Source organism: Camellia sinensis, chromosome 6 (genome assembly GCF_055761805.1).
Source record: "Camellia sinensis isolate YWXY chromosome 6, ASM5576180v1, whole genome shotgun sequence".
Lineage (NCBI taxonomy): Eukaryota > Viridiplantae > Streptophyta > Magnoliopsida > Ericales > Theaceae > Camellia > Camellia sinensis.
In genome coordinates this window covers 13,012,872-13,037,457 of record NC_138966.1, presented here as the reverse complement: position 1 = coordinate 13,037,457, position 24,586 = coordinate 13,012,872, and the positions used below count along the sequence as shown (strand labels likewise).

Here is a 24,586-nt window from a genome sequence, read left to right as displayed (position 1 = left end):
AAAAGTGCTTAACTCACTATTCAGAGCATAAGAAGCATATCTTAGACCCATGAAGGTGCCTCTCTTTTATAGCCAACACAAATCTAGTCCCAATAAAAGTCTAGCTTCAATGGACTCAGGATTACTGTTAATCTTGAACTCCCTGTAGGAATGTGATAAACTCTCTAAGAGTCTTATCTTTACCCAAACTGAAGTTCTTTCTCCTTCTAGGACTCTTGTCCTTATCTGCTTATCCCGGATTCCGGTATCTCAGCAGATAACCTCGGCCTAGCCGAGATCATCTCGACACCAAGACCAGGACACGTGGCATCTCGGCTGGCACTTTGGTGTCACCTCGGTCACGTGTTCGTCATTCAAAAATTATGTACCCACAAGACCTAATTTGTGACTAAAAAGTCTCGTTTGCGATAGATTTTTTTGAATTTTTTTGAGAAAAAAAATAAAATGATTATGATTGTGATGTGACGTTTTGTTTTTTTTTTATTTATTTTTTGACTATTTAAATAAAATAAAATAAAATAAAAAATCCCGTTTAGTTAATGCCAAACTATGGCAAAAGTGGATTTGATTGCACAAATCATAATAGTATGTGGTAATGAGACGAGACTAGTAAGCTAAAAAAACCCTTGGGTATTAGCAGAACCCCCACACACTCTCCACATGAGTCTTCCTCTTCGTTCAAGACTTCTCGGCGACGTGAATTCGTCCCCTAATAACCAATCCAACTCGCCGGGTCCCCAAACCGTCGATTCCGACTTCGTCGTCATTCTCGCCGCCCTACTCTGCGCACTAATCTGCGTTCTCGGCCTCGTCGCCGTTGCTCGCTGCGCCTGGATCCGCCGTATCTCCGCCAGATCCGCCGCTCCTCATCTGCCTCCCAACAAAGGCCTCAAGAAGAAAGTCCTCAATTCGCTTCCCAAACTCACTTACACGTCCGACGATGCCGCTAAATTCTCCGATTGCGCTATTTGCTTGACGGAATTCGTCGCCGGAGACGAAATCCGAGTGTTGCCTCAGTGCGGCCATGGATTCCATGTCCAATGCATAGACATGTGGCTCGGATCTCATTCGTCGTGCCCGTCGTGTCGTCAGATTCTGGTGGCCGGAATGTGTCAGAAGTGCGGCGGATTGGCGCAGTGTTCCGCCGCCGGAGCTGAGACCGGGGTCAGACGAGAGCAACGTAGAATTGACGGTGTGAATATGTTCTTGCCATAGCTTTAAAGGTTATTTTTCACTTTTATATTATAGAACTTGTTCTGAAATCATCATCATCATCGTCGTCGTCATCATCATCATCAGGAGTTAAGTGTATATGATGTAAATTATAGTATTAAATATGTTTGTAGTAGCATGATGTTCTGACTAAGCTGTGTTCGTATGAACTAAGAAAGGCTGTAAAAATTGTGTAGAAATGAAGGTAATTGAAGTTTATCATTCTTGACCTTGCTATACCTCTGTACTTCAAACTCACTCTGCTATGGCCTTTTGGCTGTTACACTTTTTTCTTTGTCTTTTTTTAAATTTTTTTAAGTTAGGTTGGATCTTGAATTTGTAGAGACAAAAAAAGGAAATGAAAGAGATGAAGTACAAATTATATCTATATGTTTTTTTTATTACTACTCTCTTTATTTTCAAGATCTGAACATAATACCTCCTGTATCATAATCTTATAACATTCATCATTGAATTTCTTAAGTTTAGGTTTCTTTTCCTTCTAATTTTTTTGGCCAATTTCACATTCACAAAGCTTACAAGAAGGAATTATGTTTCATATCAAATCTTTTTCCTTTTTTTTTTTTTTTTTAATTTTTCATTTACACTAAATTAAAAAATTAATAAAATGATGACCGTAAAATAGTCTACTTTAATTTCTCAACCAATAAAAGTCAAGAGTTTGGTTCAATCCTAATTTTTCGTTCAATCCAAACCGAGCTCAGCAAATTACACCTATATCCAATCAAGCTCATGAAGAAAGGTCTGACATTAATTCGAAATATTTGATTTTGATAACTGCTTATTTATATATATATATATATATATATATATATAACCAAATGGAATTGTTAGGTGAAAAGGTTTGAATCTTGAATTTTCATAATTTTGGAAAAATAAAATAAATACATATGGAGTATATTGGACACAAATCCCACTCCCTCTTTTTTTCTCTCTTCTCATCACTATTCAAGTCTTCTCACTCCCTCTTTCAATTGTTATCTAAAAAATATTTTAAAAAATCAGATAATATTTTTTATAAAAATTGTGTATATAGATGTGTATATTGGACCTTACATGGCACTATATCACGTAAATTTAAATAATAATATTAAAAAAAAAAAACTCACAACTCTTATTCCCACCTATTATATATAATAAATAATATAAAAAAAAAAAAGAAATAAAATGTTAGCATTTATCTCATTCACGTATGCTTTTTATAAAATCAAATAATTTGATTTGTATTTAACAAAATGTGATGTATCTCTATTCCAAAGGTAAATTTGAATTTAATTACTAAATCTCAAAAATACATTACCATATAGATTTGAACATCTACCAACAAAATCCAACATTAGAAACAAATCCCAACAACATTTTTTTTTTTCCTTAACACCAACAGTTTATTTGTTTTTCCTTTGTAGGAAACATTGTAATATACATAGAGTTTTACAAGTAACCCCTCAAGATCCATCATTTTTTCATTTGAAATCTATTTGGAGCCATAAAACTTCCATGCAATTCTTTTTTATCTTTATTCTATTAATAAAACTTCCATGCAATTTTTATTTTATTGTATATTTAATGATAGAGCTTTTTGAAGTAATCTGTTCAAATTCATATAATTTTACATAAGATCTATATAGTTTTATATAAAATCTATGTAGTTCTATAATATTTTCATGTAATTGTTCTAGATTTATAGATCTTTGTAGGTAATTTATGACAGTACTTGAATTTTTATTAAATAATTCATGCATATTACCATTATTAACCATTTCATTTTAACTCACTATAATAAATATATATATAACACATGTTTCTCAAATATATTATTTATCCTATAATATTTGGTATAACTTACTACTTTACATTTTTAGTTTCTATTGGTTTAATTTTTAGTTCTATATGATCTTTTAAAATTTTATTTTAATGATTGATGGCAATTATTTAATTGATATATGATTTTTTTTCTATTCTTTTATTTTTTTCTTTGTATTATTTTTATTCCAACTTTTGTCTATTGTATTATTTACGTGAGAACTTTATTAATAAATTATGGCTCTTTTTATTAAATAATTAGTTTTATATTAAGATTTTTTTTAAAAATCTTTTTTTCTTTTGGTTGAAAAAACTTGAGAATCTTTATAGGAAAAAATTGATCAAATATTATTATTAATTTGGTTCCTATATCATCATTTAATCATGTTTAGTAAATTTAAAATTTTAAAAATTAAAAATAAATATTTATTTCATGGGGTAAAATCCAATTGAGTTAAATATTTTGACGGTAATCATAACTATTTATTAAATTAAAAAAAAAAACTGAATATTAAAAATACTTATCGTATTCTACTAAAAAAAATAAAAGGGTAAATTACAGATACACCCTCTGAGGTTTGTTTAAAGTACGAATTTCCTCCTATAGTTTGAAAAATTACAAATATTCTTTTGTTAAAAAAAATTTATTTAATAGAATTAATTAAAAAAATAAAATTCATAATTGCTCTTGTATACAATAATAAAATTACCTAAATTGTTAATTGAAACATATTTTTAACATCATTAAAAATTGTTAATTGATTTGATGATTTATTAATAAAAAAAGCGATTTGTTATGAAATTAGAAACCTCAAGGGGTGGAATGTAATTTTCAGAACTACAGGGGACAATTTATATTTTAATCAAACTTCAAGAGGTGTATTTGTAATTTACCCAAAATAAAAACATCTAATTTTTTTTAAATGGTGAAAACACCTAATTGAATATTAGTCAAATTAATTGATATATGTGGTCATGGGTCAGATATTTGACTATATCTCGATCATGACTATTTGATTATAAAAATAATAAATACAAAAAATTTAAAATTTTCATAACTATTAGGATATTTATCGGTCACCTAAGGTTCACTAAAAAAAATTTCAAAAAATTCTTATTGCGTTAGGACACAATAAGATAAGGCCTAATTTTGATCTATCAAAAAGCTTGAATCACTATTAATCTATCTACCTTCTTTCTTTCTTTTTTTTAATATCAGTAACAAAAGAAAACTTTCATTAAAAAATGAGAAGAGAGAAGAAAAGATGTACAATGGCGGACAAAGAAGTCTTCAAAAATAATTTTAAAATTTAAAAAAAAAAAAAACTAAAATTCACACGGAAACTTCTTGTCACTAAAAATCAAGAAAAGCGAAAGCCCCCTAAACGGGGAGCTTCTCAAGCCCAAAACAATGTTAAAAATATGATTTTTTTCTGTATCTATTTTATCTTACATGACTATAAATTATCATGTCAAATCTCTATCAAAATCAAAATTTACTAATATTCACATCACAACTAAAATCACATCTCTCTTTCTCTTTCAAATTTTAGTTTTATAACAAATTTAAATATTTTTAATGAAACATTAGAAAAAATAAACAATATAAATTAAGATTGTGCAATATACACTTATTTTAAAAGGTTCTATTATTTTTTAATTATAAATGAAATTTTGACACTCCCACACATGCTTTGAATTTTATGCTAATTTAAAACATATTGGGTTTGTTTGGTTTGTTTTTGGGAGAGTTGTTTTTTAAAAAAATTTAGAAGAGTTGTTTTAGAATTTTTTTTTTAGTTTGTTTGGTTGTATATTTTGAAGGAAAAATGTTTGAGGGCCCGAATCTGCTTGCCCCGAATGCCCAAAACGATGTCGTTTTGGGCATTCCGTTTTTTTTTTTTCTTTTTTTTCTTTTTTTTCGCCATTTTCGACCTCTGCGATGCAGAGGAAGGAAGAGGGAGAGAAAGAGAGGGAGAGGGAGAGAAAGAGAGAGAGAGGTCATGTCGCCTGCGCCGATCGCCGCCGATCGCGTCGGCCACCGCCGATTGCGTCTGCCTCGCCTCAGCCCCTCCTCCGTTTTTTAGGCCCCCTCTAGTCCTTCCTCCCCCTCCCCCTCCTTCCCCTCATTCCCTTCTTCGTCTTCCTTCTTTCTTCTGCTGAAAAGAAAAAAAAAAATAAAAATTAGGGGCATTCGGGGCGTCCCGTTTTCGGGCCCCCAATCACTACCGATTTTGAAAGTAGTTTTAGAGTTTGGGAGTTTGGGATAATTTGATATTTTGTTGTAATTGAGTAGATGTATGTGAAAGAAAAAGTGATTGAGAATGAGAGAGGAGAAAGAAAAAGTGATTGATTGATGTGTAAAAGAGAGAAAATAATTTTGAAAATTTTTTGAAAAAAATCTCAAACTAAATAATTTTTTGAATTTTTTTTTTTAAAACTTATCTCTAAAATTCAAACCAAACATACTAATTATGCTAATTTAAAAGATATGAGTTTGTTGTTGCGGCAAATTCTCGCCTCTGAATCCGTAAAGCATTGAGAAGATATATGTACGTTATATTCCTTTTCATTCGTTCACTTGACTACGGGTGGTTGGATTCTTTTGTGAGGGTTGTTTGGAATAATTTAAATAGGTCTATTTTTTAATTTTTTGTGAAATATGAGTTAGGTTTAAAGTGATGTGATAGAGAGGTGATGTTACTTAAATAAGATGATGAGACTTAAATAAAATAGTGACTTTTTGATTTTTTAATTTTTTTAGAGTACGCCAAACAAAGATTCACAAAATAAATATATAAATAAATAAATAATAACTAATTATTTATAAGTCATATTTAAAAAATTTATATAAGATATGCTTCTATGAATAGGTCATGTGATTTTCTTGTAGACACATTTACCCTCAATCTTAATTAATTAATGATAATATCATATATGAAAAATTTAATGTTATTATAGATTGTGATCATATCTACATGATTAGAAATTTGAAATTCAAAATAACTTAATTAATGGCAATACCAAATATGAAAAATTCAATATTTTCATAAAATTATGATCATATCTATATGGTTGAAAATTCGAAATTCAAAACGTAAATATAATATGTAGCATCTCAAACCCAATATGATATTCTCAAATTCAACGACATTCTCATATGTTTCTAAAATTTAAAATAACTTAATTAATGACATACCATTTATGGGAAATCCAATGTTACCAATTGTAATCATATCTATATGATTGAAAATTTAAAATTCAAAACATAAATGTAATATGTAACATTCCAAACCCAATCTAACATTTCTAAACCCAACGTAATATTCTCATATGCTTCTCATCCCAAATTCAACGTAAATGTAACATGTAACATCTCAAACCCTTCGTGACATTTCTATATGTTTCTCATCCTAAACTCAACGTGACATTCCAATACTCCACCGTTGAATTATAAATAATATAACATCTTAAATGCAACATATAACATCCCAACCCAACCCATGTATTGAACCACCATCACCCCTAACCTAGTGTAACTTCAACATCGAGCGATGGGATTCAATCCACATTCAATTACAAACCCAAATCCCTAATAATTTTGAGCAATACACTATGACATGTATATAAACACTAATTAAAACAAAAACACGATATATATTCAAACACATATACAACCGAACAAACACACAAATGTCATCTGCTACATGGTGTATGTGAATTAACGTTACACACTAAACGTAACACGCATCGAACACGATCATTCACTTCTTAATGTACAATTTCATCCTATGACGTGGTTCACATTCAACGTCTAATTAACAACCAAAACCAAATACCTCCAACCCAACCCTTGAACCCATATACACCACCCCACATCGAACATATCGAAACGCATCAATCATCACAATGTCAAATACACATTCAATTAGAACATTGGCCAAAGTGTGCCTATCAATGAGTGTAATAGATTGTTAATGCCCTATTGAAGATAAACAATTCACACTTCAACAAAGAGCAACGCATTGTAAAAAAAAAAAAAAAAATCTTCCCCTCAATTGATTGGAGTCCAAATCTATTGAAGAAATCAACACACAACTCTCAAACTTCATCATATCATCGACCATTTAAGCAACATTGTGAAAATGCATTGAAATCCCACGATCAAGGCAAAAAAAAAACTCGCATAGTAGTTGCCTGTAGACTTGTCTTTTCTAAAAGCCTTTCCAAACATAATATGATGAATGAAAAAATAAGATACAATATGAAAACAAATTAGGGATATAATAGTATACTAATGTCATTAATTTACAACTCATAAGATCTTAAGAAATACATTCCTATTTAAATAAAATTTTAAATTTTAAAAGAATATTCATAAAATTTCATATTAAATAAGCTTTCCAAATAGAACTTATAAATAATTTTTCCTAAATAAAATCATGTTTTGTTTAAAAAAAATGCCAGGAGATGATGGGAGTATGGAATTCTAATATTGTATTTGAATTATAAATAGCGATCTATTTTGAGAAGATGGAAATAAGTAGTTTTTTTACTCATTTTTTTTTTTTTTTTGGCTTATTGACAAATTCATTTGAAAAGTGATAAATAAGTAATTTTTTTGTTTTTTAAAATTTTAATATTATTATAATATGGTGTCCTATCACTTGTAAAATTGTAAATTAATCATATTACCCTCATCTAATTTTGTGAAATTACAATTTTACAATTCTACGCACACAAGAGTATTTGGATAATTTCACTTGTTGACTTATTTTCAACTTCCAAAACACTTTTTTTGCTCAAATAAACTGGCTTGTGGCTTTTTGAAAATAAGCCAAAAGATAGTTTTTTTCTTTCTTTCCATTTGAGGCCTTGGCTAGAAATTTGAGAACCAAAAAAGAAACAAATAGGTGAAGAGTATGAATGTAATATAATTATATTTTACTAATTTTTTTTCTTTCCCTTTCTAAATTGATATCCAAATTAATTATTCAAACAGGATGGGATTAGCCATTTGAGGATGGGTTTGCTAATAGAATTGAAGGTGAAAAGAATATATTGTCCTCTATTTTGCAAAACGGTTGGATTTCTCACATGTTCACATCTCAACATAAAAAAACTTAAGGGAATCTATTGGACCCACAACGGATCTCATTTTGATGATTCGAATCGTTTATTTTGTAGAGTTCTCAAGATGTATCATTTATGAAAATAATTAAATCAATCCGATAATCATAACATTTTTATTTTATCATGTTTGTCTCTTAAAAAATGAATGATTTGTTTTCCAATATATATTTTGTTGGGATATACCTCCTTATTGGAGTGTGGGACCCAATTGATTTGTTAAAGAGTTTCAATTTGGCTTGGTTTAGGTATAATATATTTTTATATATTATATTTAAGGAGACCCAATCTAATTTGGTAACAATTAGGTTTTGATTACAAAACCCTAGATTCACAATATAATTTTTGGGTGTATTATTTTTCCCATGTGACACACTACGGCAACGACATAGATTCAGGAGCCGAACATTGATTCTTGAGGCATAAGTTCAATTAATGGTTCATTGTTGCTGTGCATCGTTGGGTAGAAGAAAAGCAAAACGGCGGCTGCAAACATTTTGTTTCCGAAGTACTGTGGCTAATTTGTGTGGGTGCGCAGTGGGTTTATTTTGGCTTTGTGTGGAAGTTGATTTGGTTCGTTATTTTGGATATTCTCCAACTTTAGTTCTGAAGATTTTGGTTCTTCTATTTGGTGAGGTTTTTCTTCTTTGTTTATTTGTGATTATTTGGAATTCACCTAAGGGTGGTTTTGTGAGACCATTAGTGTCTCGTTTGTAATCGTTTGGAACTTATTTGGTTGATGGTGGAATCGAATTTCGATCCCGTGGACGTACCTCACATTGAGGGAACCACGTAAAAATTCTTGTGTTGCCTTTGATTTAATTTTTCCGCATTAGTTTTTATTCCCATTGATTGATTTACTTGTGGGGAATCACATCGATTTTCCCTAACAACTGGTATCAGAGCTTACGATTTATTTGGGTTTAGTTATTTGTGTAAATCAATGGAGGGGAATGTGGGTCGTATGTCTAGCTTCAATGGAAGTAATTGGGTAACTTGGAAAACTAAAATGGAGGACCTATTATTTTGTAAAGATTTGTATGGATCCATTGAGGGTGCTAGTGGCAAACCCGAGGGTATGAAAGATGATGAATGGAATAGGCTTAATCGAAAAGCCGTTGGTGTTATCCGTCAATGGATTGATGACAGTGTGTTTCATCATGTTGCTACTGAAACTTCAGCACATGATTTATGGAAAAAATTAGAGAGCCTTTATGATAGAAAATCAGCCACAAATAAAGCTTTTCTATTTCGTAAGTTGGTTAATTTAAAATATAAAGAGGGCAGCCCTATTCCGGAACATCTAAATGAAATAAAGAGTATTGTTAACCAACTTGCCTCTATGAAAATTGTTTTTGATGATGAGTTGCAGGCTTTGATGCTACTAAGTTCTTTGCCCGAAAGTTGGGAGACTTTGGTTGTGACCGTTAGTAATTCGGCGCCTGTTGGAGTTGTCACAATGGGCCAAGTCACTAGTAGCTTGTTGAATGAAGAAACTAGAAGAAAATCAACGGGTTCCTCTCATTCGGAAGCATTCGTTGTGAGAGGCCGAAGCAAAACAAGGGGGAGGAGTAAGACTCCTCATGGTCGTGATCAAAGCCGTGACAAATCAAAAGATGGTTCTTTTTCAAAGAAAGACATTGAGTGCTATTATTGCCATGAGAAAGGGCACATGAAGCGACAATGCCGAAAGCTCAAGAATAAGGAGAAAAGGCGTGACAAAAGTGTGGACAAGAAGCAAGAAGACACAACGGCAGTTACTACCAATGGTGATCTCATGGTCGTTTGTGAAGATGATTGTATCAATTTTGTGGGCCAAGAGAGCAATTGGGTGATTGATTCCGGTGCTTCTTTTCATGTGACTTCTCGAGTTGATTTCTTCACTACCTACACTGCAGGAGATTATGGTTCTGTTCGAATGGGTAATGAAGGTTTGTCCAAGATTATTGGTATGGGTGATGTTTGCTTGGAAACAAATTTGGGCTGCAAGTTATTGCTTAAAGACGTGAGGCATGTTCCCGACATTCGCCTCAATTTGATCTCTACTGGGAAGCTAGATGATGAAGGCTTCAACAACAAATTTGGTGATGGAATATGGAAGCTCACAAAGGGTTCCTTGGTGGTGGCTAAGTGTAAGAAGACTCATACACTTTATTCGATGCAAGGAAAAATTTGTAAAGGTGTTGTCAATGCACTTGAAGAAGATACTTCTACTGAATTATGGCACAAGCGGCTTGGCCATATGAGTGAAAAGGGGCTGCAAGTATTGTTCAAGAAAGAGCTTCTACCCGGTTTGAAAGGTACACATCTTAAAACTTGTGTTCATTGTTTGGCGGGTAAACAACATAGAGTTTCTTTTCATAAAAATGTTGTTTCTAGAAAAGAAAATGTTTTGGAGTTGATTCATTCTGATGTTTGTGGTCCTTTAAAAGTTAGAACACATAGTGGTGCACTTTATTTTGTTACTTTCATTGATGATTATTCAAGGAAAGTTTGGGCTTTTCTACTAAAAACTAAAGATCAAGTTCTAGAAGTATTTAAGCATTTTCAGGCCATGGTTGAAAGAGAAACAGGGAAGAAATTGAAGTGCATCCGATCAGACAATGGTGGTGAATACATTGGGCCATTTGATGAGTATTGTCGCAGTCAAGGTATTCGACACCAAAAGTCAATTAAGAAGACTCCTCAACAAAATGGCGTTGCCGAGAGGATGAACCGCACAATTGTGGAAAGAACAAGGTGTTTGCTTTCACAAGCTAAATTGCCAAGATCCTTTTGGGGTGAGGCGTTGAAGACAGCGGTTGACGTGATCAATTTGTCTCCTTCCTATCCTTTGAATGGTGATGTTCCAGAAAGAGTTTGGACCGGCAAAGATGTGTCTTATGAGCACTTGAGAGTTTTTGGTTGCCGAGCTTTTGTTCACATTCAAAAAGATGAGAGGTCCAAGCTTGATAGTAAGTCAAGACAATGTATTTTTCTTGGCTATAAGCGTGATGAATTCGGGTATAGATTGTGGGATCCGGTCGACAAGAAAGTCATTCGAAGCCGTGATGTTGTGTTTCTTGAAGACCAAACAATTGAAGACTTTGGCAAAGGTGATCAACCGGAGCCAAAAACTAGTGATCTCATTGACATGGATCCATCCCCTTCATCTTCAGTTGATGATGAAAACGGGGGAGATGTGCAGCCACCTATTGAAGATATAGAGGATGATGTTAATTCTAATGAAGTTGAGCCAGAAATTGAGGAAGAGCATCCTACTCAAGAACCACCACCACAACTTAAGTTGAGGAAATCTACAAGGGACCGAAAACCTTCAAGAAAGTATCCTCCTAATGAATTTGTGTTGATTTCTGATCAAGGGGAGCCTGAGAGCTACCAAGAAGCAATTGAGCATGTAAAGAAAGGTGATTGGAAAAAGGCCATGGAAGAGGAGATGAATTCCTTAGTTGAAAATCACACTTATGATTTAGTGAAGTTGCCTAAGGGGAGGAAAATTCTGAAAAATAAGTGGGTTTTCAAATTGAAGAATGATGGCAAGAATCTGAGGTACAAAGCACGTCTTGTTGTGAAAGGCTTTGGGCAAAAGAAAGGTATTGATTTTGATGAAATTTTCTCACCGGTTGTAAAGATGTCTTCTATTCGGGTTGTACTTGGCATGGCTGCAAGTATGAACCTTGAAGTTGAGCAGCTTGATGTTAAGACCGCATTTCTTCATGGTGACCTTGAAGAAGAAATTTACATGGAGCAACCGAAAGGCTTTGTGGAAAAAGGGAAAGAGAAATTTGTTTGTAAATTGAAGAAAAGTTTGTATGGTCTCAAGCAAGCCCCGCGGCAATGGTACAAAAAATTTGACTCTTTCATGATGAATAATGGTTTTTCTAAAACCACTTCGGACTATTGTGTGTTTGTGAAAAATTTTCCAGATGGTAAATTTATTATTCTTTTGCTTTATGTTGATGACATGTTAATTGTGGGTCAAGATTCTACCATGATAAACAGGTTGAAATTGGAGTTGAGTAAGTCTTTTGCTATGAAAGATTTGGGACCGGCAAAGCAAATTCTTGGTATGAAAATTGTTCATGATCGCAAAGAGGGGCTGATTTGGTTGTCTCAAGAAAGCTACATTGAGAAAGTTCTTGAGAGGTTCAATATGGATAAAGCGAAGCCGGTTGGTTGTCCACTTGCGGGTCACTTCAAGCTTAGTTCGAATCAATGTCCTATAAGTGAGAAAGACAAAGAAGAGATGTTGAAAGTTCCTTATGCTTCAGCAGTTGGTTCTTTGATGTACGCCATGGTTTGTACAAGGCCGGATATTGCTCACGCAGTTGGTGTGGTGAGTCGGTTTCTCTCTAATCCGGGTAAAGAACATTGGGCAGCGGTAAAATGGATTCTAAGGTATCTTCGAGGGACTTTGAAGGTGTGTTTGTGTTTTGGGGATGGTAAGCCGATGCTTGATGGATTCACAGATTCTGACATGGCTGGTGATGTTGATTCTCGGAAATCTACTTCGGGGTATTTGATGACTTTTGCAGGGGGAGCTGTGGCATGGCAGTCTAAATTACAAAAATGTGTTGCTCTCTCAACTACCGAAGCTGAATTTATTGCCATTACAGAAGCTTGCAAAGAAGAGTTATGGTTGAAGAAATTTTTGCAAGAGTTGGGTTTGAAGCAAGAAAAGTATGTGCTTTATTGTGATAGTCAAAGTGCTATTCACTTGAGTAAAAATTCTACTTTTCATTCGAGATCGAAACACATTGATGTGAGATACTATTGGATTCGTGATGTGTTAGATTCGAAATTGTTACAACTCGAAAAGGTTCACACAGATGATAATATTTCAGATATATTGACAAAGACTTTGTCGAGGGACAAACATTTGAAGTGTCGAACTTTGGCGGGTATGGTTGATCTCTCCACCTAAGTCGGTAGGGGGAGAATTGTTGGGATATACCTCCTTATTGGAGTGTGGGACCCAATTGATTTGTTAAAGAGTTTCAATTTGGCTTGGTTTAGGTATAATATATTTTTATATATTATATTTAAGGAGACCCAATCTAATTTGGTAACAATTAGGTTTTGATTACAAAACCCTAGATTCACAATATAATTTTTGGGTGTATTATTTTTCCCATGTGACACACTACGGCAACGACATAGATTCAGGAGCCGAACATTGATTCTTGAGGCATAAGTTCAATTAATGGTTCATTGTTGCTGTGCATCGTTAGGTAGAAGAAAAGCAAAACGGCGGCTGCAAACATTTTGTTTCCGAAGTACTGCGGCTAATTTGTGTGGGTGCGCAGTGGGTTTATTTTGGCTTTGTGTGGAAGTTGATTTGGTTCGTTATTTTGGATATTCTCCAACTTTAGTTCTGAAGATTTTGGTTCTTCTATTTGGTGAGGTTTTTCCTCTTTGTTTATTTGTGATTATTTGGAATTCACCTAAGGGTGGTTTTGTGAGACCATTAGTGTCTCGTTTGTAATCGTTTGGAACTTATTTGGTTGATGGTGGAATCGAATTTCGATCCCGTGGACGTACCTCACATTGAGGGAACCACGTAAAAATTCTTGTGTTGCCTTTGATTTAATTTTTCCGCATTAGTTTTTATTCTCATTGATTGATTTACTTGTGGGGAATCACATCGATTTTTCCTAACATATTTGCCAATAATTTTTTTGAGAACAAATGCAATAAAATGAAAATATTACAAATATCAAATCAAATTAATTAATTTTTTTTTTTATTTTTTATTTTTTATGAATGATATACAATGAGAGCTATATAAAATGAAAGGTTCGGATTATCGAAACGGAATCCGTGGTGAGTCCTATAGACTTCTCAAATTCTCGCATGTTGAAATATAAATATGAAAAAAGTTCAACAATCTACAAAAACAACAAATTTACCTTTTATATAATGAGGGATTTTATGTAATATTTAATCACAACCAACTAATACTATCACATTGGTACACAAACAAACACAATTTATCTTATATGTCTAACTTAATACCATTATACTCTCCATCCCTTCCTCTCAATCTTACTATGCTCATAATATTCTCTAACCTAATCTAACAAACAAACATAGCCTTTATCATAAATCTAAGAATATGATTTCCATTTTATCGACCGTACAGACAACATTACATTTTTTTTTCATGGACAAGTAAACAAAAAAGTCTACGCAAACATAATTCAGCATATTCAATGCTAGATATAAGATATAGTAGTTGCGAATAATTTGTTCTTTACTCTAAATATGAATAGTTTAAATTATATTTATGTTTCTTCTGTAAAATTATTTATGTGTGCGTAACACGGTTACAAATGAAAACAGGATAAAAATTGTGAAGGGTATTGTTTTAAAAAATTTAACTGTATTATTATTCAATTAGAGTTAAAATGGCAGAAAATTCTATAATACAACTTTTTTTTTTGGAGTGTGTAACCTTTGTGGTTTTTTATTACGACTTATTATGATATTAGTTATGATTTATTGTGATGTTAGATATGATTTAATTATGATCTCTTGTAGTTTTTATTTTGCTTATGATCGAAGAGGTTTTTTTTGTTATGTCTCAAGTAATATTTGGTTATAACTCATTATAATATTATATATGACCGATTATGATTGTTATTTTAGTTATGACCGGAAAAGTTTTTGATTATACCTTAAATAGTATTTGATTATGACCTATTGTATTTTTTTTAATTATGATTAAAATTAATTTAGTTATAATATTTATAATATTAACCCCACAAATATTATAACTTGAATATGTATACATTCACAAAGAGTATGTAGTGTAAAATGGCACGAGAAATAAAGGATAATTATGACAAAGTTTGGTATGAGAATTGAAGTAGGATTGAACCTTAGAATATGCTCGGAAAACTTCAAATATACAACTTTCAAATATAATATTTAATTGATTTTAATATTACAGCCAAAGGTAGCATATGAAGTGAACATTGGAATATGATCTGGTAGTCTAGCTAAATGGCAATTGTTGGTGTGAATTGTTACACGAGGCAAGCTTGTGCTAGCTCTGTAGCACAAGTGACAATGACACTAGTTGCTAAAAACCACTAATTAAACTACTAAAAAATGGTAATTAGTCAATACAACATTTTCTTAAGATAACATATTAAATATCTAATTGATGTTAAAAAAACTCCCATTCGAAGAACTGTCGACATTTCTTGTCTTAACCTAACTATAAGATAGTGCTATTAGTCCACCTTATTACTTTATCTGCCATTATTTTAAAAAAAATAAAAACCAATAAACCAATTTATTCCTTTTCTTTTAATGGGAGTTGTATGAATTAAAAAACTTTACCGCCACCAAAAATGCCATTAAAATTTTTAAAAAAAGTGCTAATAGAATGTTTAATAGGTGATTATTAGTCCCCATATATATAAGTGTATTAAAATTTTGACACTATCTAAGATAACTTAAAAGGACTACCATTAAACATCACTCAAAAATGAAACCATAAGCACCATTATACAATCATATCTACAGAAATAAAAAATAAAAACCCTCAGTTGTTGTTGTTGTTGTTGTTTTTTTTTTTTTTTTAGATAGGAAAAATACCTTACCTAGTTTAACTAAAAACTTTGCTTGGTAGTTTAACTAATCTAACTATGGTAGGTAGGTTAATTAGTTAAGGACTATTTAAAGGATGCAACCTACCATAGTTAGATTAGTTGATTTAAGCCGTTCATTTTTTAGACTCATGTTTGTAAATTAATTACACACAAAAATTAATTGATTTGACACTAACCATGCTTTTTAATTTAATTTAATTTTTTTTTGAAAAAAATTATGGTACAATTATATAATTTTATGATTGTTGGATTAATTTTTTTTTTAATGAATGATCTACACACAAAGATTTAAAATGAACATTACACATCTAACATGTAGAAGGGGAGAAATTGAGACGCTGACTTAATTATTGAAGTCACCTCAATTAGGCAAATTAATATTATTAAATGAATATGGGTTACAATCCCAGGAGAAGTGAGTCAACCAGACGATCGAACTAGATCCAATTCGCTTGGGCCAAATGGGCTGTGAGCGAAGTCCAAGAGAACTTGCCAAGGTACTATTTGCCGAGGTCCAGTTGCTGAGGCAGACCCTACCTCAGTGCCATCATTTTTATTACGGCTTTGCATTTGTCCACTTGCTAAGGGAAGGGAGCCGTGGCAACTCCAACCTCTACAACTACTTTCTGAGACACAACAGCCTTCGAGATAAGCCTCATCCATAAGAGATAATGTACAAACACTTGGTGCTGATAGCAGACACCAAGGCACTAATAGCAAAGGGCTAATAGCAAGCCCAAAAGACATATAGCTTGGTGTTGATAGCAAGTCCCAACGCTTATTGGTTAGAGCTGACACTTGATACCAAAGATGCCAATATACCACGGTGACCCCGTGAAGATGGAAGCAGGGTAGCTCAAAAGCAAGGAACTCCCTTCTATATAGCCATGTTACGAACCTGCTTTGATTGCACAGACAGAACTAAGGAAGCCCTTTTGGACTTGGTACGAAGCACAACCCTTGTTATGGCTCTCGCACTGGGAAACTGGAGAGTTTTTGGTTAGGTAGCTAATGGTGGAGAAGTTGCCGAGGTAGACACCAGTATGGCTAATAGTAGGTCATAAGTCCTAAGAGTACATGTTTTGGGAAACCGAGCTAAGAAAGCAAGTACTGTGGCAACTAGGACACCTGCTAAGGTTTGTACCAAAAAAGTATATGCTGAGACTCATGCCAAACAGATAGTACTGTAGCACTCGCTAAAGTTTTATACCAAACAAATAGTATATGTCAAGAGAAGCGTGCCTACCAAGGCCTAGTGGTTCATGACGGAATATTTTGCGATATATGTCGCCGCATTGTTTGGCCACTTGGTATATTCTGGTATCAAGAAAAAATCTATAAATAAGGTCCAATTCCCAAGGTTGAAAAAAGAATGTTTTGGGAATTAGGAGAATACTCTACCCATTTTGATTGCACTGTCATTTCCTTCTCTTGGACCAGTAGCTCCACCCTTACCGGGCTACACACTCTCCAACCTTTCCAAAATATTGATACATTAACATAGCTTTATCTCTCTAAGTGATGTTATTACTGCTCATTTTGGACTCCCTACAACATGTTTTTTTCTTTTTCTCTTTTTTGAAAGAAAATTATGATACAATTATATAGATAAAATTGTTGGATTAATTTTTTTTTTTTTTATATGGATGATCTGCACACAAAGATACAGAAATGAACAATACATATCATCAAAGTGTCTATGGTTATGATTCATTGGGATGTTTTGGTTACAATTAAAATAGTCTTTAGCTATAACTCAAATTAGTGTTAATTATGATTCAATATGACTATTTATTTTTTAGATTTAATGATTCAAAATGGAATGGCATATAGATGGTATCTTTATTGGAGTGCCTAGAGTATACAATTTTTCTTAAAAAATAACATATATAATTAATTTCATTTGCTTGTTTCTGTTTTCTTTGTTACTTTAGCAAATCCAAACATTGTATTGCATAACTTTTATATAACGTTATTCATCAAATCATATATTGTATAATTAAAATAAAAAAATAAAAAAAGGATTGATGACTAGGGCTGGTAATTATAGAATCTACACACAATTGTGAATGAGATTTTACTATAAATCTAGTAACATTTTTTTTGTGCTCTAATATGAATTTAGATAACACAACACGAATATGATCAGCATAACATGATGTCCATCTCTAATTATTACCATACTTTTGGAATGCACAAGTGGTCCATTAATTGGTAGGTTCTCCGATGTCATTCCTTAGAGAAAAAAATGGTATCCAAATGCTGTCATGCAATTTGTACGCTTTTACATATGATACGGCTTCACTTATTCATTTGCATGTTACTCATATATTGACTCAACTTTTCCAATAAATTCTCCCAAATTATGATTGTTTCTTCAAGTCAAATTTTATAATAAATTTCAAGAAATTCAACTATATTTAACAATAAAGATTATTTATAAAACATGCCAATCAACTGCTTCAAAGAAAAATAATTAATTAGCAACTTAATTAACTATTATTTATTCAATTTTTTTTAAAGAAAAAAGAAAGAAGGGTGAAAACAATTCACCTTTTCTCACCTACATTTGTGGCCCAACCTATTGGGCTTGTGATTGGGGGGCTAAGTTCATATGTTTGGGATTGGCATGACCAAAGCCCATTTTGTAGTCCCACATGAAAGAAAATGGAAAATTAACAAAATCATATCCTTTTTTAAAAAAATAATAATAATAAAAAATAAATCATCGACAGCGAACAATTTTTGGAGAATACTCACGTAATTTATTTAAGAAGCTCATGATAGGATTGCTTACAATTTTTAGATCAATATTTTTTTTTAATAAAGTATCAATAAATCTCATATAGTAATTTTACAAATTGTTTGGTCTTTTTTTTTTCTTTCTTAAAGTCTCATTTTAGTGTGAATTACATAAAGGTCCAAGTATAAACGTTCGTGTGTTATGTGCTGGGACACAAATGTAAGTTTTCTCATAATATTGAAATTACTCAACGTAACATTTCAAAAAAACTCCTTAATGTACTTTTCTAAACGTAATATTCCATTATAACACTCCAATGTAACACACTAAAAAACTTATTAATGTACTTTTCTCAAATATAACAATGTAATATTCCAAAAAAAAAAACAATTCTTCGTATATTTTTCCCAAACATAATATTCCAATCAATGTAATATACAAAACAATTTTAGTGTACTTTTTTTAAACGTAACACTCTAATGTAACGCCAGGAAAATCACACCAACACAAATGTGTTGTGTTTGGTTATGATTTCAAAACGTGATTCTACACCATAGTTTGAGTATGATGTTTGTTTAGTGTTTTAAAATCACGTTTCAAACGCTCTGCAGAGAGCTCTGTCTCAGCCGCGCATTTCAGAGTTTTTTTTTTGAAAATTTTGCCTAACGGGACGTCCGGCCGGTTGATCGGAATAGTGAATTTTTTATTTTTTTTTTATTTTTTTTTGCAATTGATTTATATGATCGAAAAAAACATTTTTTGAAATTTTTAAAATTTTTTATGTACTTTAAAATAATTTTGAGTTGTAGATTTAGTTATGAGTTATAAATTTTTGTATCACATATCAAATGTCACATCAATAATTCCCCACTCAAATCAAAACCCTTTTCAAAACTATTTTCAAAACTCTTTACCAAACAAATTTTCTACACCCAAATCATAATTCCACAACACAAACTCAAAATACAACTCATACTCTCAAATCATATTTACAAAACTCTACCAAACGCTACCATAAATTTTCATGCTCAATAAACAACACTTCAGCCACCAATCCCTCCTAAAAAAAAATCTTTCACACCTCACCTTTTCATTCTTATCCTAAAAATGAAACAGAAAATTAAAAAAATAAATCACAAAAAGACATTCACTTAAACTCAAATAACACCAGATCAAATAAATACAACTTTTTAAAACAAAAAAAGAATTGATTCATAAAAAAAAATTTGGGACTAAATGAATTAACATTCCCTAATATGGGATTTAGGAGTAAATTTTCTCCTCTTTTCTTTTTTTTTTTTTTTTCCTTAAAGTTAAAGGTCAAAATTAGATTAAGCTACTCGACCTGATTTTAGGGTTGTGATTACTAGTCGCCCATTGGGTTTGAGTTGGTCTCTACTCCACTGAGAGAAATTTGTTGGGCCAAAGGTCACTTGGGCTTTTTTGGGAAAACTAATTGGGTTAATTACCAACCAGCGCTATTAAAGTGCCCTTATAAATCCTAAAAACTTTTTGAATAGGATTTGCTGTGCTGTGGTCACTTTTTGTGCTCACAGCACAGCAATGTGACTCTTGTGCTTCTTGTCGGGTCTGTTTTGGATCTTTTTCTGATAATTTAAATCATTTATTTTTTTATAAAAAATATTAAGTAGAATATGTCTATAAAAAATTAAGTTAATTGGACAATAATAGTACCTCAAATCACATTTGTTTTCAGTTTTACACTTGCAATCATATTTACAATTCATTTTTTGTTATCTACAAATGTGATTTGATGAAATTGTTATTTATATCCAATTAATTTGATATTTTATATGTTATGTTTTACTCGATATTTTCTAAAATATTAATGGTACAGATTATCAAAATATGACTTAAAACAAGTCCCATGAGGCACACAAGCAATGATCTCATATCCTTTTGAATACACTAATAAGTCTTATAATACATTGCCCTCATTAAATTTATGGGTAAAACACGAATAAATTTCAAATAGTAATCTTATGAATTATTTGGTCCTCATTTTTTTCTTGTGGACCCAAAGGTCCTATTCTAGTCTGAATTATATAAATAGCCAAAATGTGAATTTTCTCATAATGTTGAAATTACTAAATGTAACACTTCAAAGAAACTCTTTAATGTATTTTTTTCAAACGTAATACTCTAATGTAACATACTAAAAAAAAATTAGTGTATTTATTTTTTTTCAAATATAACACTCCAATCAATGTAACACACAAAAACTTGTTACCCAAACGTAATACTCCAATATAACACACTAAAAAACTCTTTAATGAACTTTTTCTAAACGTAACACTCCAATCAATGCAACACTAAAAAACTCCTTAATATATTTTTCTCAAACATAATAACATAACATTCTATAAAATTCTTTAGTGTATTGTTTCCAAACGTAACATTCTAATCAATGTAACACACAAAAACTCTTTAGTGTACTTTTTTCAAACGTAACACTCTAATATAATACACTAAAAAATTTGTTAGTATATTTTTTCCAAACGTAATAACATAACATTCTAAAAAAGCTCCGTAGTGTATTTTTTTTAAACATAACACTTCAATCAATGTAACACATAAAAACCCCCTAATATACTTTTTTGAAACATAACACTCTAATGTAATACTCCAATGTAATACCAGAAAACCACACTATAAAAATGTAAATTTCCACGCTCGACAACCAGCACTTTAGCCAACAATTCCTCCAAAAAGAATATTTTATACCTCACATTTCCACTTCCATTTCCATCCCAAAAATGAATTGGTGAATCATAAAAAGACATTCTCTTAAAGTCAAATGATATCAAATCAAATAAATATAACTTTCTAAAACAAAAAGAAGTAATTGGTTCATAAGAAAAACTCTTAGAACTAAATAAATCAACATTTCCACATATGAAATTTATGGGTAAATTTTTCAAAATTTATTTCCTCATTCAATCTATCTTTTTTATTACCTTCTCTCTCTTTCTCTCATTTCTCCAGAAAACTTATCATTTTTTTATTCTTATTTCTCTCTACTATTTTTCTAGAGAGTTCCACACCACCACCATTTACTGCCATTGTCGTCACATCACTACCATCGCCATGCCATCTACTCGTCACAACCACCATCATTGTTTGGCTACCACCACCGCCATCTCCATTGCTGTTGATCGATCTATACTCTACTATCACTGATCTACACACCATTGCCTTCCTCTGTCATTGTCAACACCACACAGTTCTCACCATCGTCCTTTTCCTTTGTTGTCATCACCAGTGACTTTTAGATCTAGATATTTTTCAACTCAAATCTTCACCAATGACTTTAGATCTGACCATTTTTGGACACTCATTTGATTATGATATGGTCACCAAAGCTGTTACAAATGAGATAACTTAAGGGAGTTTATTGGGCCCACAATCGGTCTCATTTTGATTATTCGAACCGTTCATTTTGTAAAGTTCTCAATATATGTCATTCATGAAAACAATTACGTCAATCCGATAATCATAACATTTTCATTTTATCATGTTTGTCACTTAAAAAAATAAATGGTTTGTTTTCAAATATATATTCGTCAATAATTTTTTTGAAAACAAATGCAATAAATGAAAATATTACAATTATCAAATCAAATTAATTTTTTTTTTTATGAATGATATACACTGAGAGTTATATTAAATGAATGGTTCGAATCATCGAAACGGGACCCATGGTGGGCCTTACAGACCTCTCAAATTCTCGCATGTTGAAATATAAATATGAAAAAAGTTCAACAATCTACAAAAACAACAAATTTACCTTTTATATAATGAGGGATTTTATGTAATATTTAATCACAACCAACTAATGCTATCACATTTGTGCACAAATATACACAATTTATCTTATATCTCCAACTTAATACCATTATTCTCACCATCCCCTTCTCTCAATCTTACTATGCTCATAATATTCTCTAACCTAATCTAACAAATAAACATAGCCTTTATTATAAATCTAAGAATATGATTTCCATTTTATCGACCGTATAGACAACATTACATTTTTTTTCATGGACAAGTAAACAAAAAAGTCTACGCACACATAATTCAGCATATTCAATGCTAAATATAAGATAAAGTAGTTGCGAATAATTTGTTCTTAACTCTAAATATGAATATTTTAAATTATATTTATGTTTCATTCTGTAAAATTATCTCTGTGCGCGTAACAAAGTTACAAATGAAAACAGGATAAAAATGTAAAGGATATTGTTTTAAAAAATTTAACTGTATTATTCAATTAGAGTTAAAATGACGAGAAATTCTATTATACAATTTTTTTTGGAGTGTGTAACCTTTGTGGTTTTTTATTATAGCTTATTGTGGTATTAGTTATGATTTAATTATAACCTCTTGTAGTTTTTATTTTATTTATGATCAAAGATGTTTTTTTTGTTATGCCTCAAGTGATATTTGGTTATAACCCATTATAATATTAAATATGACCTATTATGATTATTATTTTAGTTATAACCGGAAAAGTTTTTGATTATACCTTATGTAGTATTTGATTATAACCTATTGCGTTTTTTTAATTTTGATTAAAATAAATTTTGTTATAATATTTATAATATTAACACCACAAATATTATCACTTATATATGTATATATTCAAAAAAAAGTTTGTAGCGTAAAATGACACGAGAAGTAAAGGATAAATATGACAAAGTTTGGTATGAGAATCGAAGTAAGATTGAACCTTAGAATATCCTCTAAAAACGTAAAATATACAACTTTCAAATATAATATTTAATTGAATTTAATATTAGAGCCAAAGGTAGCATTTGAAGTGAACATTAAATGGCAATGGTTGGTGTGAATTGTTACACGAGGCAAGCTTGTGCTAGCTCTGTAGTACAAGTGACAATGACACTAGTTGCTAAAAACCACTAATTAAACTACTAAAAAATGGGAATTAGTCAATACAATGTTTTCTTAAGATAACATATTAAACATCTAAATGATGTTAAAGAACTCCCATTCGAAGAACTACCAACATTTCTTGTCTTAACCTAACTTATAAGATAGTGTTATTACTCTACCTTATTACTTTATCTGCCATTATTTTAAAAAAAATAAAAACCAATAAACCAATTTATTCCTTTTCTTTTAATGAGAGTTGTATGAATTAAAAAATCATACCGCCACAAAAAATGCCATTAAAATTTAAAAGAAAAAATGCTAATAGAATGTTGAATAGGTGATTATTAGTCTCCATATATATATATATATATATAAGTGTAATTGTTGGTTTTTTGGCTTTCGAATGTTATTATTATAATTTTGAGCGTGCCAGTAAGGATCAATCAGTCATTACAGAATATTAATTGCCAATCAATTATCAGACGATTGTGTTTTAGTTTTTTCAGCCTCAATGAAGAAGACTTTACTAGTGGCTTTGTTTAGGAGAATTAAGCAAAAAATGATTAAATAAAAAACAATTGTAGCATTTCATTAAGTAAAATGGAAGACTTACAAAGATCCAAATCAGCTTCGTAGAGGTTTATAGCAACAAACTACTTGAAGCTACTCCTATGAACGAAGTGCAGTGTAAGAATTTGAAGTACAGAATGTGAAGAACAAGAAATGTAAAAACTGGAAGGAAAATAAAGTAGATAAAACTGGTTTTTTTTATCTGAGTCTGGGGGGCCTTTCTGGGACTTTCTCTGCTATTTATACTTCTTAATGATAACCGTCGAAATGAGCTTTTAACCGTCGAATCATCCCTCCATGATTGTTGATCATGTTTCCTCATAGTTAGCTCCACTACGCCATGTCTGCAGTTAGGGTTCCCTCCTGATTTTTGAATTTAAATATGAGTAACCATTAGAGCCACGTCATCTTACACCTCTCTGCTGATCCCATGCTATGTAGATCCACAATAACCAATACTAACTGCCACGTGTGTGATTGCGATTGAAGACTTGAATTGTTTTCCCGTATTGCTCTCATCCTGCCACGTGTTGAACTGTGATTGGCTTGTACAAAACATGTAGCCAACATTACC

General features: G+C 31.5%; 1 protein-coding gene across 1 annotated transcript; it reads left to right on the top strand.

Annotated features, from left to right (window-relative positions):
• Positions 1 to 560: 560 nt before the first annotated feature.
• Positions 561 to 1,434, top strand: LOC114267620 (RING-H2 finger protein ATL8). The gene has a single exon (XM_028208680.2). It carries the CDS (start codon positions 661 to 663, stop codon positions 1,213 to 1,215), a length of 555 nt encoding a protein of 184 aa, XP_028064481.1. The 5' UTR covers positions 561 to 660; the 3' UTR covers positions 1,216 to 1,434.
• The last annotated feature ends 23,152 nt before the right edge of the window (positions 1,435 to 24,586 follow it).